We start from the raw sequence: 18,884 nt of genomic DNA on the forward strand, positions 1-18,884 counted from the left end.
GGGGTGCTGGCCAAGCTCTGTGGGTGTCCTCTGACCAGTTTCTTCTTCTGCCAGCCGGATGGGCAGGCCTCGCCCGGGGCTCACTCTCCAGGTGTCAGCACCTGGCTGACCACTGGCAGGGACAGGGTGGACATACTACAGGGTACAGACTTTTTTTTTTTTATTCTTCTTTTGCTGTACTGGGGGGCGGGGGGGTCATACCCAGAGTTTCACACCCGCTAGGCAAGTGCTCTACCACTGAGTTACAGCCCCAGTCCCCAAAATGTTTTGAGAATGGTGCAATGAATTCCCACAGCCTTCACCTGGATTTGACCTCACTTATCTTGGTACCTTTGGATCTTAGTGCACAGAATGCACTGAAATGTGGTTGGGTCACATCACTACAGGGGTACCATCAGGGAAAGCAAGCAAAAGGCGGTGTGCCCAGTGTCTGAAGGCCAACGTGGCCGCGTGGCATGGATGCCGAGAACCATCGAGCGCCAAGGAATGAACCAGACGGAAGGAAGCCAAGGGAAGGAACCCGACGCAGAGGCCGCGGGGCACACGGCCTGCTGAATGCCTGCTGTTTTGTTTTCTCGTTATTTTGTGCTTCATTTATTGTAAGTAGGGGGAGAGACAGAGGAGTTACCAGAAGCCCAGGTAAACATGACACATGGACATAAGAGACCAGACTCCCTGACCCCAGTGTACTGTGAGCAAAACCTTACTAATTCAACCACTGCCCGCTTTGCTGTTTGGGATTATTTGGACAAGCAAGGCTAAATTTCATCTTGCCATTATTAATTATTTGAAAAAGTTTGCTAAGCAAATGAACAGCATAAATGGGAAATATTGACTCTTTGCTCTGGGGGGAGAGCAAAAGCAAACGAACAACTTTAAAAACCCTTTCTAATTACATTGCTGTGCTGAACTTTTATCTAATTGTTATGTTCCCCAAAAACTGAGAAGAATTTTTTTCCCGTAAACCATCTCACTGGAGAAAATTTGACTTTATACAAAGGTGAACATTTTTATAGGCTGAAGACTCACATGCTGCCAATTACCTTTATGCAAACAAAAATGTCAAACATTGGGTTTTCTCTGAAACAAAGAGTGAGCTAATTACAGAGATCATTATTTGCAGGAGAGCTTCATCCGAAGCACCTCCCTCTTCTGTCAGCAGTTTGGAAGAAGTCTGTTCCTCTGCAGATAATGATACCATCTATTCCCACTAGGAATGTTTTCTTCTATGCCAGACCGGCTGTTAAAGAGCTCTCAAGCATCGTTTCCTTGAATCCACGACAAGGCAGGCTTCTTCATCATCTATTTCACAGACAGTAAAACAAAACGGAGGCTCAGAGAGGTCAAAGTGCACAGCTGAGACACACCCAGGGCTACTGGGCCCTCAGCCTGAAGGGCAGTACACATGCCGTGTTGCAGGGACAAACCCTGCCCAAAGTCAGAACCAAGGGGCCAAGGGGTGTATTGTGAACATATGGAGATCGGCAGAATAAACCAAACTACAGTCTAGTTTGGGGGTACCTGTTGGACATTTAAGCTTATGTCTAAATGACTATATATATATATATATATATATGCATAAAGGTAATTGGCAGCATGTGAGTCTTCAGACTATAAAAATGTTCACCTTTGTATAAAGTCAAATTTTCTCCAGTGAGATGGTTTATGGGGAAAAAAATTCTCAGTTTTTGGGGAACATAACAATTAGATAAAAGTTCAGCACAGCAATGTAATTAGAAAGGGTTTTTAAAGTCAGATATATATATATATATATAGAGTGTGTGTGTGTGTGTGTGTGTGTGTGTAGTACTGGAATTTAGAGATTGGACCCAAGGATATTCTACATCTGAGCTATACCCCCAGCCCTATTTTATTTTAAAACATGGTCTCACTAACTTGCTGAGGGCCTCGTTAAATTGGCTATAAACTCCTGTCTCAGTCTCCCTGGGATTATAGGTATGCACCACCACACGCTGCTAGGAAATACCTATCTTCCTAATAAGGCCAAGCTTGGCTTATCTAGTTGGGTAGAATCACAATTCATAAAAAATGCTTCACTTTAGCCATAGATATAAAGATTATGTGTAAATCAGAGTTTCAAAAATTAGATTGGAGAGCTGGGCATGGTGGTGCATGCTTGTAATCCCCACACTTGGAAGGCTGAGGCAGGAGGATTGCACAAGTTCAAAACCAGCCTCAGCTACTTAGTGAGGCTCTCAGCAACTTAGTGAGACCCTGTTTCCAAATAAAATATAAAATAGGTCTGGGAGTATAGCCTGGAGGTAGAAAGCCCCTGGATTCTACCCTCAGTACCAAAAAAAAAAAAAAAAAAAAAAAAAAGATCAGAAAGCCAGGTGTGGTGGTGCATGCTTGTAATCCTAGTACTTGGGAGATTGAGGCAGGAGGATCATAGGTTCGCAGCCAGCCTCAGCTACTTAGTGAGGCCTTCTGCAACTCAATGAGACCTTGTTTCAAAATAAAGAAAAAAAGTAGGTCTGGGAGTGTAGCTTGGAGGCAGAATATCCCCAGGTTCAATCCCTATCACAACAACAACAAAAAAATTAGAATGAAAAATGGAAAATGTGATTTTTTTTAAGTCAAATCTAATCTTAGGGCAAATATTTTCTCAGAATAAATTATTGATTTTTATAACCAATCTGAAAATGTACAGATTCCTCCAGGGGCCTATAATAGTGTTCTAGAAGTACAAAGATGGCAATGATTAGAAGTAACTGAGCAGCAGCCTGGTACAGTGGTGCACAATTGTAATCCCAGCACTTGGGAGGATGAGACAGAAGGATCACAGGTTCAAAGCCAGCCTCAGCAGCTTAGTGAGGCTGTGGGCAACTTAGTGAGGTCCTATTTCCAAATAAAATATAAAATAGGTCTGGAGGTATAGCTCAGAAATAGAAGGCCCCTGGGTTCCATCCCCAGTACCACAAAAGAAGGAGGAGGAGGAGGAAGAGGAGGAGAAGAGAAGTAGTAGTAGTAGTAGTAGTAGTAGTGGTGGTGGTGGTGGTAGCAGCAGCAGCAGCAGAGCAGGCTTCTTGAAAATGGACTGTAACAATGTTTCTCAAAGTGTTCCACATATCTTGGGAAGAGAAGGGGTCTACAAACACAAACTATTTTCAGCCAGGCATAATGGCAGCACTCTTGTAATCCCAGTCCTTGGGAGGCTGAGACAGGAGGATTGCACAGGTTCGAAGCCAGCCTCAACTCCTTAGTGAGGCTCCCAGCAATTTAGTGAGACCCTGTTTCCAAATAAAAATATAAAATAGGTCTGGGAGTATAACCCGGAGGTAGAAAGCCCCTGGGTTCTACCCCCAGTACAAACAAACCAAAAAACAAAACAAAACAAAACAAAACAAACAGAAACTATTTTCATCATGATTTGTACTGACTAGGCAAAGCAAGGATGGGCAAACTTACCTGTAGAGTGAATTAATAAAGACCTCCTTAACTGCACTAGTCACTATAATATTCTTTATAGCATGGTAGTCACAATAAAACAAGCAAAGAAAAAATCTTTTTCACTCGAGAATGTCCTGATAAAACAGTAAATAGGATAGCTGTTTCTCATTTAAATATTATTTACGTTCAGAAGTAATGGGTTTGCTGTTATTTTTTAATTAATATATTAAACTCAGCCCACGAATACCCATCCTTTTAATATGTTGTGTGGAAGAAAAGGAAAAGTACACTTATTCTATACGCCGAGAAAAATGGTTGGTCCCAGGAAACACTTGTGCAGTTCCTTGGGTTGCAAGATGAACCAACCCATACTTTGTATGGAATGCCATTTTTACTTGAATGAACAGAAACAATTTATGGTTCAGACTTTTGTATTCGACAGGTATTTTCTAAAATACATATGAAGTGAGCCTGCCAGGAAAAGACTGATGGTATTCATTGTCAATGATAAAATACAAGCCTTCAAAGGAAATTTTGTTTCTATTACTTTAATAGCTTCTCCAAACTAAAACTTTTTTTTTCCAATGAGATAGGTGGTGACATTAGAAACATGGTCCTTTGATATAGGGTAATTTCCAGGGTCAACTTTGGGAAGTTTGCATGGTTTATCGAGCTAGCATTTTTTAAGTGACTAATGGAGGGCGATATAAAATCATATATGGGTAAAACAGCCAATCAAAGGGCAAAATAGGCCAGTGGATCTTAATATAACAGAGTACAAAAGTTTACTAACATAGTTTCAGATACCACTTTGTAATTGTCCTTTAAGAAACTCTAAGTGCTAAGTTTTGCTATAGTATTAGAGTGTGTACAGTTATCTGAAAAGGCAGTTAAAATATTCTTCCTCGTTCCACACTTATATTATCTATGTAAGGCCAGATCTTCATAAATAGCCAAAATATCATAATTGTTGTTATGATACAGTTTGGACCCTGAAGCAGAGATGAGAGCCTACCTGTTTTTTTTTTTTTTTTTTTTTTTTTTTTTTGGTGGTACTGGGGTTCCTGGAAGCCCTTCTACCTCCGGGCTACACTCCCAGACCTATTTTTACATTTTTTATTTGGAAACAGGGTCTCCTAAGCCAGCGCGCGGGGCTGGCTTCGAACCTGCGCGATCCTCCTGTTTCTGCCTCCCAAGTGCGGGGATTACAAGCATGCGCCACCACGCCCGGCAGCCTACCTGTTTTCTATTAAGCCTGTCATGGAAGAGATCTGAGAAAATGTTAAACAATGCTACTCTTTCTACTAATTTTGAGGAGAGGAATATAGCTTTTTCTCACTGAAATATTATTAAGGTTTAGAAGTAATGGGTTTACTGTTATTTTTTAGTTGATGTTTTAAGACTTTCTTAGGTTTAACTTCTGGTATAGTAAATATCACAGATATAAAGACATTTTTAAAAAAAGTTGTTTTTTTTTCGTATGGTACTGGAGATTGAATACCAGGACTATTCTATCTATGAGCTATACCTCTGGCCCAATTTTACTGTTTTATTTTTAAACAGGGTCTAAGTTGCTGAGGCTGGCTGTGAACATGCATTCCCCCTCAAGTACTGGGATTACGGGCATGCACCACCACACCCAGCTACAAATCTCTTTTGAGGAAAGAGTATAAAGGTGTCCTGTTGTTGTTTAGGAACATTACATTGACCTTTCTGCAGAGTAAGCTGGTAAAAGACATTTTTATAGTATCTCTGAAATACAAAGGGCAAAAGCATCTTTTAAGCACATGACAGAATATTCAATTAAAAACACTCCCCCCCACACACTGTATTCAGTGATATCAAAGAAATGCAAACTGCCCAGAAGTGAAGGGTACTGGTGTAATAAGAAAAAGGTCGTAGATTCGAGCAGATCCTACCATCCTCCCTAGATATTAGTCTTCTCGTGTGCAAAGTGACATATCAGATAGCCTCTTTCCAGATTGCTTCAGATTGACAATACCATGACTCCAATCGGGGATTCCCTAAGTGGTGGCCTACAGCTTGCCTCTGGCCTCTACACTGACGGATTGCCAAAGAAGACAACTGGCTAGAGCTGAGTGAGCAGCCCCCCTCCCCTTTAGATGGGGAACTCACAGCCCAACTAAACCTGCCCCTGCAGAATCTGCATTGGCAACCTTTGGGATGAAGGGCCCCTAACAAACTATCTCAAACTTCATAATTCAGCTCCAGAAAGAGTGTTAGATTTCCTTTCTATCTGCCACTTGCTGGCTGTTTGACTTTGGGCAAGTTACTTTTCTTGGCCTCCGTTTCCTCATCCGTAAAAGGGATAACACTGATCTCAAAGGACTTAACCAGCTGGTGTCCGACAGAGCTCAGAGTTCCCGGAACTGACTGGCATTCTGTTATATTAGCTGATAAATGCACTCTCCAGAATTACTCTTGCCTCCAAACGAACTTCCAGAACCCACAGTTCCACATCCCAGGACATACAAGATTCTCTTCCGATCTCTACCTCCCCTTCCCCACCGTAAATCCCTTCGGGCCAATATCGGATTCCTACAAGACCACAACCTGGCACAATGGCCATAACCACTGACCACACCTCCAGCCTCTCCTCCGTATCCCGGACCACTAAGCCTCCCTTTTCCTCAGATCGGAGACCATCTTGAGTCGGGCAGTGGTGGTCCAGGGGGATCTACGGCCTAGTATTCGGCCCAGGAGTAACGGGAGAACAACGGCTCAACCTCCCGCAGGGGCCCACGGACACTCACCGTCCATCCCTAGAGGCGGCGGTTCCGGGTGCTCGAACCGGAAGTGGCCCCTGCACTGTTTGCAGTTCCCCTGGTTACTGCGGGGTTCCGGACCAATGGCGGAGAAGCTCCACTCACTGAGCCCGCCCCCGACGTAGTGACGTCACGATCGCGCTCTGGAACTCCTCCTCCAAGCTCCGGGTCCGACCCGCCTCCCGGCCGCCGATCGCTGTGCGCAGGCGCGCTGGACCAGGGGCCTAGGCGGCTCGGTGCGCAGGCGCCCCGCGGGCTGCTCGCCGAAGCAGCAATGGACGCCTTGGAGTCCTTGTTGGACGAAGTGGCCCTCGAGGGTCTGGATGGCTTGTGTCTGCCCGCGCTGTGGAGCCGTCTGGAGTCCCGCGTGCCCCCATTTCCGCTGCCTTTGGAGCCCTACACGCAGGAGTTCCTGTGGCGGGCCCTTGTCACGCACCCGGCCATCAGCTTCTATGAGGAGCCTCGGGAGCGACCCGACCTGCAGCTCCAGGACCGGTTAGCGAGCAGGCCCGCGGTGGCGCGAAGCCAGGGTCTGATGGAGCGGGGAGGAGGGCGGGAAAAGAGCGGAGCCCAGGAAGGACCAGGGGTCCTAGGGGGCAGCGGGGAGGCAGGAGCGGGGCGGTAAGGCTCATTTGGGGTCCTCCGGTCTGGCAGGGCCCAGAGTCTGGAAGTTGGGAGTTCGTCTGATGGTGTCTCTTTTTGTCCGTGCGTGTGTTTGGGGGCGGGGCGAATAGGACCGGGGCTTGTGTGCTACTTTTCAAGCGTCAAAGAGTATTTTCTTGAAATTGTAGGGTAGGATTGAAGCAGGAAGGCGATTCAGATCAAGACTGGAGACAATTAATTGAGGTCCACAGACGTTTGTTTATCTAGTATTCATGCAGTCAGCGCCAGACTGGAGAGCTACAGCAAATAGCGTCCTGCGTGGCCGAAAGCTTAGCATTGTTGTTAAGAGAGGACGGGAATTGAGCGCTTTGTATAAGTTAGGTACTATCCTAAAATTTTGCTCAGAGAGCTTCAGGAAATTGAACTAGTTGATCCTCACAATGACCCTATGAGATAGATGCTGATATAGTTGCCGTTTTACTGAGAAACTGAGTCACAAGGAGAGATTAAGGAATCTTTTCAAGGTTCTGGGGGGGGGGGACTTAGTGACTAAGTATTGATTTGAACCCAGGCCCTCTGTACTATTAAACTTTTTTATTTTATTTATTTATTTTTGGTACAGGGGATTGAACCCAGGGGCATTCTTCATCTAAGCTACCCCTCCAACCCTTTCCCTTTTTTATTTTTTTATTTTGAAGTAGGATATCCGTAAGTTGCTAAGGGTTTCACTAACTTGCAACTGCAATTCTTCTGTAACAGCCTCCCGAGTACTGTGATTATATGCGTGTGCCAACACACCTGGCTAAAGTGTACTTTTAGGGTGAGAGAAGGTTCCCAAGCTGGGTGTGGTGACGCAATCCTATAATCCCAGTACTTGGGAGGCTGCAACAAAAGGATCTCAGGTTCCAGGACACCCTCAGCAGTTTAGCAAGACTCTCAACCACCTAGCGAGACCTAATTCAAAGTAAAGTATTGAAAAATGGACTGAGGGTGTGGCTCAGAGGTAGAATGGCCAGTGTCTCTGTCTCTCACACACATACTTACACACTCACAAAAAGGAAGATTCCCAGAGGTAATAATGTCCAAGACAAGACTAATCCCTAATAACACACACACACACACACACACACACACACACACACACACACACACACTGGTAAGAACCACTGAAGGGAGGGACAAAAAGTGAAGCCAAATACACTACTTCTTTTCTTTTTTTTGGTGGTGGTACTACGGATTGAATCCAGAGGCCTCCTACCTCCGAGTTATATTTTTTTCCCCCCAGTACTGGGGATGGAACCCAGGGGTATTCTATCTCCAAGCTACACCCCCTAGCCCTATATTTTTTTTCCTTGGTGGTACTGGGGATGGAGCCCTTCTACCTCCGGGCTACACTCCCAGACCTATTTTATATTTTTTATTTGGAAACAGGGTCTCGAACCTGTGCAATCCTCCTGTCTCCGCCTCCCAAGCTCAGGGATTACAAGCGTGTGCCACCATGCCAGGCTTTTATTCTTATTTTGAAACAGGGTCTCACTGAATTGCAAAGGGCCTCACTAAGCAACTTAGGCTGTCCGCGAATTGGGATCCTCCTGTCTCAGCCTCCTAAATGCTTAGATTATTTTGTTTTAATTTTATTTTATAACAGGATATCAGTAATTTGCTGAGGCTGGTTGTGAACCTGTAACCCTCCTATCTCAGCTTCCCAAATACTGGGATTACTGGGCATGAGCCACCAGGCACAGCTCAAGATATATTAAGAAGAAGAATTGGAAGGGTTTGGTGACTGATTGGATGTGGGTTGTAGGGAAGCAGGAGTCTAGGAGCTGCCCATAGTTACTGCTATTTGATCCCTTTCACTGAGGCAGGAGGGAAGGTGCTGAACATACTTTGACACACTGAGCTTGAGTGTCCTTTAGGTTTTCTAACAGGTGATTTTGTTTAGTAAACATTTGGCTTCTGGGAGTGAAAGTGGCCAGGGGGAGGGACTGAGTAAGGCCTCTCTGAGTCAGCTTGTGCAGCTGGTAATTAAAGCTGTTGGGTAAGATCATCCTTAGGAGAGTGTGCTATGATGAGGCCTTCAGACACTACCCTGAGGTTCATTTGCACTTTTAAGACTGGGTTGGGGGTGCACAGCCTTCAACAGGAGACTAAAGCAAGGCTGGAGAGTTAGAGGACAGTCTGGCCAGAGTGGGGTCCTGGAAGCTGGTGAGAAGACATGACTTGAGAATGGAGGAATAGATATTGCCAAGGTCACTGAAAGAAAATGAAGCCAGGCGTGGTGGTGCACGTTTGTAATCCCAGCATTCGGGAGGCTGAGACTGGATGATTGAGGTTTGTGGACAGCCTCAGCTACTTAGTGAGGCCCTCTGCAACTTAGTGAAACCTTGTTTCAAAGTAAAGAATAAAAAATAGGGCAGGAGATATAGCTTGGAGGTCTAATGCCCCCCCCTTCCATCCCCAGACTTGCAAAGAAAAAAGAAAAAAGAAAATGAAGAAACAGGTTGAAGAGCATACATAGGATTTAGTCTCAACTAGACTAGTGCAGGATGTGAGTGAGATTCCAAAGGAGACCTTGAGCTGGCTGTGGTGGCCCTGGCTTGTAATCCCAGTACTTGGGTGGCTGAGACTGGAGGATCACAGGTTCAAGGACAGCCTCAGCTACTTAGTGAGGCCCTCTGCAACTTAGTGAGACCCTGTTTCAAAAATAAAGAATAAAAAAAATAGGGCTGGGAGTGTAGCTCAGAGGTAGAATGCCCCTGAGTTTAATCCAGCTTAATCCCCAGTACCACAAAGGAGAAATCGATCAGCTCAGCTGACTGGATAAAGGAAGAAACATAAGATGTTTACAGGTGGCTGGACATGGTGGCACAGGCTTGTAATTCCAGTGCTTGGGAGGCTGAGATATGAGGATCCTGATTCATGGACAGCTTCAGCTACTTAGTGAGGCCTTTGCAACTCAGTGAGACCCTGTTTCAAAATAAAGAATAAAATATAGGGCTGGGGGTATAGCTCGGAGACAGAATGTCCCTGGGTTCCATTCCCAGTACCACAAACTAATAACAACAACAACAACAACAACAACAACAATAATAATAAAGTTTACAAAGTGTGATTAAGAGGCAGCCTGCAGCCCCAGTGTTGCACAATTCTAAACTCAGTACTTGGGAGGGTGAGACAGGAGAATGACAGGTTTAAGACCAGCCTCATCAACTTAGGGAGACCCTGTTTTAAAAACAAAAAATAAAAAGGACTGAGGTTATAGCTCCAAGGTAGAAGAATGCCTCTGAGTTCAAGCCCCAGTAGTAACACACACACACACACACACACACACACACACACACACACACACACACAAAATGAGGCAGATTTTTAGGAGCATATAATCCCAAGGAGGGGAAAGGAGAGACTTGACAGGAGAACATGAAGCCATCATAAGTCTGATCTCATAGAATTTAAGATATTTGATAGACAGTTGAAGACACTGAATTGGTTTCAGAGGGGGAAAAAAAGACAGGTCTAAGGATTCAAAGGTGAGAATTTCTAACACATAATCATAACTATAATAAAGAATGAAGGCCATGGTGGCACATGCCTATAATCCCAGTACTTGAGAGGCTGAGACAGGAAGATCGCAGATTTGAGACTAGTCTTAACAAGTCAGTGAGACCCTGAACATCTTGGACCCTGCTTAAAAATAAAAAGGGCTGGGGATGTAGCTTGGAGGTAGAATGCCTCCGGGTTCAATCCCAATACTAAAACAAAACAAAAAACAAAAAACTGAGAGAGAAGGAGAGATGGAAAAATTTCAAAGGAGGAAATTCTTGAGTCATTTAGTCTAAAGTTGGTGGTCTGGAGACCACATGCCAGATTATCTGGGGTGGTTGGTTCAGGCTATCGTGGAAAGGTCTATGCTCTCTGGGGTGGAAAGTCAGGAACTTGCTTGTCAAGACTGTTGGTGAGGCAGGAAGACTGAGTGGTCTTACTTCTTCTTGCTAATCTCTGCTAGGAGATAGCAGAAAAGCACACGCTATTTTTGAGCCTGAGCTGGGTTTTGATATTTGTGCTTTTCCCCTTAGGTATGAAGAAATTGATTTGGAAACTGGAATTTTGGAGTCCAGGAGGGACCCGGTTTCTTTGGAGGATGTCTACCCCATTCATATGATACTGGAGAATAAAGATGGCATCCAGGGCTCATGCCGGTACTTTAAGGAGAGGAAAAACATTACCAATAACATCAGGACCAAGGCTTTGCAGCCCCGTTGTACCATGGTGGAAGCCTTTGACAGGTAACTGAATTTTGTCCTTGGTCATTCCCCAGGAATCTGAACCCTCTGAGGTCAAGGGTGTGGCCAGAGTACATGGCTTTGTTCTGCAGCCTCAGTGTCTCTCTGAGTTCACAAGCCCTGCACAAAGCCAGCCGTGGCCGGCTTCATTCCATGGGGCTGATTGAGGTTGGAGTCCTGTCTTTCCCTTTGCTTTGTATCTACTGTCCAAGCACAGTTGGGGATGGTGGGCAGCCAACACTTGCATGACACCTTTTAGTCTCTCCTCCCAGCTAGGCCCTGTGCTGCCCCGCTGTCCTTTTGTGAGTTTTCAGTCAGCGTCCCATTTTTCCAGAACGGCCAATCCAGATTATTCTGTTTGCTAAGTGCCCAACCATTCCGCACCTCACTGCTTCACAGGAGAGAGAAACGCTGCCGGTGTGAGCCCTCCCAGCCTCCCCCTGCTTCCTCACTGGCACATTTTTTTTCCTTATTTTATTCCCCTTTCTTCATCTCAGTATAATTATTCATCTTCTTCAGTAAGCTGAGGCCCTTAAGGATAGATACCATTTTTATTTACCTTAGTGTTCTTTTCTTTTTTTTCCCCTCACAGAAGAACATTTTTTTCTTAATTTTTTTGTTGGTGCATTGTAGTCATACATCTTATTGGGATAAAAGACTTGTGGAGACATACATGCACACATCACCCAATCAGCCCTTACCCGATCCCCACCCAATTCCCTCCCATTCCTCCTTCCCATGCTTGGCTACCTTAGTGTTCTGACACTGTGCAGTGCTTAATCAGTGGGCGTGTGTGTTGGAAATTGAACCCAATGGCATTTTACCCCAGCCCGTTTTATTTTTTCTCTTGCTAGGTTGCTGAGAGTTTAGCTGTGTTGGCGAGGCTGGTCTCAAAACTGTGATCCCCCTGTCTCAGTCTCCCAAGTACTGGGAACATAATCAGTGTTCTGAAGTTTATTTATTTATTCTGTATGTGGTTGTTTTCTGACTTGCAGGTGGGGCAAGAAGCTGATTATCGTTGCATCCCAGGATATGCGTTACAGGGCCTTGATAGGCTCAGAGGGTGATCCCGATCTGAAGCTGCCTGACTTCTCCTATTGCATTTTGGAGCGATTGGGCCGGTCCAGGTGGCAAGGAGAGCTTCAGCGAGACCTTCACAGTACCGCTTTCAAGTAAGGGGAGGGTTGCTACTCTGTTTTAAATTATGGGGCTCACTGGCCACTGTATCTTACACCCCAAATGTAGGGATCTGTTGCTTTGTCTTTCCTTCGTCTTTGTTCCAAGGTCGTTGTCTCTTAGTGACAAAGGAACACCTTTAAGTTGGCTGGATAGGAGGTGTGTGTCTCTGGTGACCAATAAGAGACTGTATGTTGTAAAGGTAAAGCTACCAACAGTAAAATGACAGGGCTTATGTTTTTCTCTTTCAGGGTTGATGCTGGAAAGCTTCATTATCACAGGAAAATTTTGAACAAAAATGGGCTCATTACAATGCAGTCGCATGTGATTCGATTACCCACTGGAGCCCAACAACACTCAATCCTCCTCCTCCTCAACCGATTTCATGTGGACAGGTACGGTTCAATAGAGAACAAAACATTACTTTTATATTGCAGCCATGCATGTTATTCTTTTAAAAATCTCAAAGTGAGAATAGGACTATAGTTTTTGTAAAAAGATACTCATCTGTTTCTGATTAAAAAAAAATTCCTACTTATTTAGAAAATTTAGAAAGAAAAAGATACCCTTAGCTCCTACCTAGAAATTTGAGGGGATAGATATAAAAATAAAAGTAAGGCAAATTTAATTTGTTATGGAGGCAGTTATGATTCATTATGTCACCTTTAGATTGAGTGTTTTTGAAACATGAAACCATAATAATCAACCTATATGTATGACACAGTAAGATTCTGCTAAATGATTACAATGTGTAGTGTTGCTATTCTAGCTGGGTATCATAGTCCAAATAACAGAGCAAGCTGGTAAAATGTGCACATTCCCTATGAGGGCCTGGAGTCTCTGGGAGTAAGTAGATTTTCTCTGACTTTTTAATTCTTTCAGTCAGGGTGACTAATTATCTGCATGAGAATAGAGAAAATAAATATTCTACTACCCTGCATAGGTCTCAGCCTACACACTGAAAACCCCATGCCCTCTTGTGGGAAGAGTATAAGCCAAGGTAGGGAAATGTCAAACTGGTGCAGGGCCTGAGAAAAGCAGCCTGAGGTGAGTTATCTCCTGGCCTCCAGTGCCTGGACCCAACATTTGATGATGGAGGTAGGCAGTGCCTTAGGCAAAGCTGGGAGCCGGTAGGTAGACCCTTCCCCAGGCCAGGGAATTACCCTGTGATTCTTCCCTGGCCAGGGGATGGAGTTCCTGCTCTTTACTCTGGTATCAGGTGCACCTACAAAAGGGAGGAGAGTGAACAAGTTTACAGTACCCATTGCATTGCACATGGCTTGCCCAAAGAAAGAACTTGCTACACACGTGTAGACTGTTGACTGTGTATTTCCAGGAGTGAAAATCATGTCTATACTCTTGTCGGATGTCCCATAATCCTGATTGACTTTCAAATCTGTACACAGTCAAAATGTCATAAACTCTTTAATCTGACTTCTAGCCCATGTTTTAGAAATACTGTACTGGAGAGAATTATGCTTTGTGAATTCAAATTTCATTTAGTCATACTATCCATTAAGTAACTTTACCAAACTCATAACTGAGGTGTAGCCTATCATCTACCAAGAACACCAGGTGACAGCTGTGGTGTGGACTGCTTCCCCATCCACATTGGTGCTCTACATGAGCTACACCCCCAGCTCCACTTGACCTTTTTGAACCACTGTTTCCCTCTCATATAAGAGATGTTGGATATAGAGGAAGATGTCCTAGGTTTACAACTTGAGCTTGGATTTTGGAAAAGCCCAATAACTTCTTTATGAAATAATTCCCATCCTTCAAATGATTTATAAGCAAAACATATGAGAGCTGAGCATGGTGATACATGCTTGTAATCCCAGCATTCGGGAGGCTGAGACAGGAGAATCGTGGTTCGAGGACAGCCTCCTTTACTTAGGCCCTTTGCAACTCAGTGAGATGCTATTTCAAAATAAAGAATAAAAAATAGGGCTGGGGTGTAGCTCAGAGGTCAAATGCCCCTGGGTTCCACCCCCAGTTCTGCATAAAAAAGAAAGAAAGAAAGAGAGGTGTTTCCCAAACTTTAAATTATTATAAAAGTATAAAACAATTTAGAGAATCATTTCACTAACGTTTTAGCCTTGAGTCCTGTCTGTACACTCTTACTGGTTAGTTAACCATAGACATATGACGGAATGGCTGTCAGTCCATCAGCTGTAAAATGTGGGTGATTGTTGGGGCCTAAAACAAAGGTTCTGTGGTTTCCTATGTTGTCATTTAAGTCTTGATTTGTCATCTTTAACAAAGAAAAGGTGATCCTAGCTGGGTATCCTCTCAAGGATCCAGCTCCTTGAGAGGCTAAGGAGAAGATGTAATCACAGGTTTATCCTGGACAACTTAGTGAGATCCTGTCTCAAAATAAAATAAATAAATAAATAGGTCTGGGAATGGGTTCAATCCTCATTAGTAAAAAACAAAAACAATTGTTATATGGCAGTAAGCTGTCCCAAAAATGTGCTGGTTGAAATTTTCTTGCAGGAGGAGCAAATATGACATCCTCATGGAGAAGCTGTCGATGATGCTGAGCTCCCGGAGTAACCACATAGAGACGCTGGGCAGGCTGAGAGAGGAGCTGGTGAGCACCGCAGGCTCCGAGGCTGGGCGGGTTGATCTGCACACACAGAGTGGAGGTCTTTGTCAGGTGTAGATTAATGAATTGCACCCAAAGCCCTTTTATGGACTTATTTTACATGAGGAGAGCGTGCTTAGCCTTCATTTAGACTCTTGCTCCTGACTGATTTCCATGTTTCCCTCTGGGCTTTGCTCTGCGACCTCCTATCAGAGTTCACATGGGATGGTAAATCTTGACATTTAAATTTCCTTCTGTAATGAAACTTGTAATTTCGTTCCCAGTGGTTTTGTAATGAAATAACAGAGTGACTCTGCTGAGAAGGCGGTGAGATAGCACAGGGAGAAGGCAATTACGGGCCTGCTCCATCCTGGGCCCGGGAGTAGAAGCAGTGCTCCGTGAGAGCACGAGGAGGAAAGTGCTGGCGCTGCTGCCTCCAGCCTGGTGTGAACGGTTCTCAGCAGAAGTTAGGGAAGAGCCAGCATTAGAAATGGGGGTGAGAGCGAGATGGTGGCGCAAGCTTGTAATCCCAGGCTTGGGAGGTGGAGACAGGAGGATCGAGCTGGTTCGAAGCCAGCCATGGCTGGCTTAAGAGACCCTGTTTCCATATAAAAAGAGGGCTGGGAATGTAGCCCAGAGGTAGAAGGGCTTCCAGGAACCTCAGTATACCACAAAAAAAAAAAAAAAAAAATGGGGTGGGGAGAATGATGGCACACGCTTGTAATCCCAGCATTTGGGAGACTGAGATAGGATGACCGTGGTTTGAAGACAGCCTCAGCTACTTAGGCCCTTTGCAACTCGGTGAGACCCTGTTTCAAAATAAAGAATAAAAAACAGGGCTGGGGGTGTAGCTCAGAGGTAGAATGCCCTGGGTTCCATCCCCAGCACTGCAAAAAAAAAGAAAGAAAAGAAATGGGGGGTAGATTAACTTGCCTCATAGTTCAAACTATACAACTTAAAATTTGAAATCCAGTTCTCTGCATGCTAGTAATTCTTCCCCAAAGAAACATGGTCTGCAGTCTGATCATAGACAGGACAGTCCTTGCCTGCCACCCTGTCCTGCATCAGTGGAGCCACAGTCTCTGATTTCATGGTTTGCAGGGAGAGAATGTGTGTCCTATTGTTAGATTCACCACACACCCAAGACTGCAAAGCAGATGTTAAAAACCAGAGACCTGTGAGTCAGACTTGGCCTGTTAAAAGTAATTTTATTTATTTATTTATTTATTTATTTATTTATTTATTTATTTATTTATTTTTGGTGGTCCTGAGGTTCCTGGAAACTCTTCTACTTCTGGCCTACACTTCCAGACCTATTTTATATTTTTATTTGGAAACAGGCTCTCTTAATCCAGCGAGACTGGCTTTGAACCAGCGCAATCCTATTTCCACCTCCCAAGCGTGGGAATTACAAGCGCCACACCCGGCTAAAAATAAATTTGACCTGGCACTTTTTCTTTTTTTTTTTTTTTTTTTTTTTTTTTTTTTGGTGTTACTGTGTGTGGAACCCTTCTACCTCTGGGCAACACTCCCAGACCTATTTTATATTTTATTTGGAAACAGGGTTTCTTAAGCCAGCAAGGCTGACTTCGAACCTGCATGATCCCTGTCTCCGCCTCCCAAGCTCGGTGATTACAAGCGTGCGCCACCACACCCAGCTTTCTTTCTTTTTTTTTTTTTTAAACACTGAAATTTTATATAGAAATCTAGGTTTCCAGTTTCCCTTGAAAAGTCAGAAGTCTGGCAAGCCTGGGCCTGCAGTCAGTCTTGACAACAGTTACCAGGATCTAGTTGTACAGTGGCCAGAGCCCCCCCACCCCCCACCCCTCAATTCAGTCTTCCTAGGTCCTACCACCTCTCAGACACAGAGGCAGAGAATCCGTGCCATTTGTCATCCCATGTACTCTGTTGCTTGGGGTGGGAAGGGATACCTTTGTATCTGAGTCTATTATCAAAAGTGGAAAATAAGCCAGGCACGGTGGTACATGTTTATAATCCCAGTACTTGGGAGGCTGAGACAGGAGGATCACAGGTTTGCAGCCAGCTTCTGCTACTTAGTGAGGCCCTTTGCAACTTAGTGAGACCCTGTTTCAAAATAAAGAATGAGCCAGGCATGGTAGCACACACTTGCAATCCAGTACTTGGAAGGCTGAGACAGGAAGATCGCAAATGTGAAGGTAGCGTCAGCTACTTAGTGAGACTCAGCAACTTAGCAAGACCCTGTTTCCAAGTAAAAAATACAATAGGCCTGGGGGTATAGCCCAGAGATAGGAAGCCCCTGGATGTCATCCCCAGCCCCCCCTGCCCTGCCACACAATACACATACACACACAAGGAATAAAATACAGGGCTAGAGGTATAGCTCAGAGGTAGAATATCCTCCTGGGTTCAATCTCCCCAGTACCACACACACAAAAAAAAGTGGAAAAGAAGGCAGACTGAGACGGCCTCTCTCAGGAGACCCTGGTAGAAACAGAAGTTCTTGCTAGCTTAATAACCCGGCGTCCGGCTGCTTTGTTCCTTTGTCTCTTGTCTGACTCTAGAGTCCCTCTGGGGCAGGGAGATGTCGCCAGTCTGTGGTCTCGGGTCAGCACTGTTGGCTATGGATGTGACAAGATTTGATTACTGTGGCACACTCTTCAGTATTCATTCAACAGATGGTTTGGCAAGCATCTGTGTTGAGTCAGAACTGTGTTCCACGCTAAGGTGGCTCAGTGCATGAGGCTGGCGGTGTCGGCACAGGCGTGTCTAGCGGGGGTGGGGGCGGTGTGCGACACAAGCAGAGGAGAGGTGTGCTTAGCGGGGACAGTGTCACGGAGCAAGTTACAGGTGAGCTGCAGTTCCAAGTTGGGAGACAGCGAAAGGCATTCTGGGGAAGGAGACTAGGTGGAGCAGAGACATGGGCTCGTGGGAGGTCATGGGGCATGTTTAGAGGTCAGCCACAATCAGAAGGTAGCGGGGGTTAGGGTGCCAGGGATGCGGCTGGAAAGGAAAGCTGGGGCCAGACCAGGAGGCCTCGAGTACCAGGTGAAGGAACTGGACTTGAGCCCTGAAACCATCACCTCAGGATGTGCCTGTGGAGAGTGCACGTGGAGAAGCTACGGGAAGAGAAGAGTGATGTGGATACCAGCTGCGGGCGTGAAGGCGAGGGGGGGCGGTGGCTTCAGCCAGAGAGGGCCCCTGGGGTCCGAACTGCATGAGAAGCCTTCTGGAAGTGAAACAGACAGCCACACGTGGAGGGGAATGGACGAGGTCTTACGATGGTGCTCGTGTTCTTGGCTTGAGTGGCTGACACACCAAGGTGGACTGGAGTGGCAGGCAGGCGGGCGCCATGATGGCAGGGTCTGGGTCTGACTGCTCACAGTGGGCCCCACTGTATGACAGTGCCCAGCCCACAGTAGGTGCTCAGGAAGTATTTGCTGAATGAATGTTTGAATATAATACAGAGTAGAAACAAGTTCGGGTGAGGAGGAGAAGATTTATTGAGTATGAGGATCTGGAATGCTCCCCTGGTGATGTCTGGTCAGCAGCTGGCAGTAGAGATAAGAGGAAGCTGAATAATTAGCCTTTAGATGAGCTTGAGGCTGTGAATACGGATGCTGTCTTTGGGGGGGTGGAGAGACTCCTGTCGCTTCTTTCCCTTTTGCTGGGTGATTGTACAAGACCTTGATGGCAGACCCCTGAAAGGCAGAACTACATCATCCTCCCTCACTTAGGATGGTCCAGGGCTTGGGACCATATGTCAAGGGCTGGGTTTGATGGACGAGTTTCTGCAGGGTCTTTCCTAAGTGCTGGGGGCACGGCTAGATTAACGATGGATGCCATTTACCAGCCAGTGTGTTTGAATGAGCCATATGGGATTCATCTGTATTGTTTGACTGGCCATCTGTTCTTCAGCCCCACGGCTGGAGTGTGGCTGGTCTGAGAGTCGATGGCACGTGTGTGGCAGCAGTGGCAGCCCGTAGACACCACTCCCTGTCTCCCCTGTGTGTGGGAGGAAACCTGAAGCCTCCGCTCGCGGTCCTGGGTGCCTGT

At 45.4% G+C, this 18,884-nt stretch overlaps 1 protein-coding gene across 1 annotated transcript in view; it reads left to right on the forward strand.

Moving 5' to 3' along the window:
* Positions 1-6,471: 6,471 nt before the first annotated feature.
* Positions 6,472-18,884, forward strand: part of GTF3C1 (general transcription factor IIIC subunit 1) — a gene marked incomplete at both ends in the record, with an annotated part of 65,807 nt that continues 53,394 nt past the window's right edge. Inside the window, 5 exons of the mRNA XM_080703435.1 lie at positions 6,472-6,692; positions 10,880-11,089; positions 12,082-12,258; positions 12,514-12,657; positions 14,759-14,855. Coding sequence (XP_080559561.1) covers positions 6,472-6,692; positions 10,880-11,089; positions 12,082-12,258; positions 12,514-12,657; positions 14,759-14,855 — 849 coding nt within the window. The remainder of the gene's footprint in view (positions 6,693-10,879; positions 11,090-12,081; positions 12,259-12,513; positions 12,658-14,758; positions 14,856-18,884) is intronic.

Source organism: Muscardinus avellanarius (assembly GCF_963383645.1).
Source record: "Muscardinus avellanarius genome assembly, chromosome: 10".
Lineage (NCBI taxonomy): Eukaryota > Metazoa > Chordata > Mammalia > Rodentia > Gliridae > Muscardinus > Muscardinus avellanarius.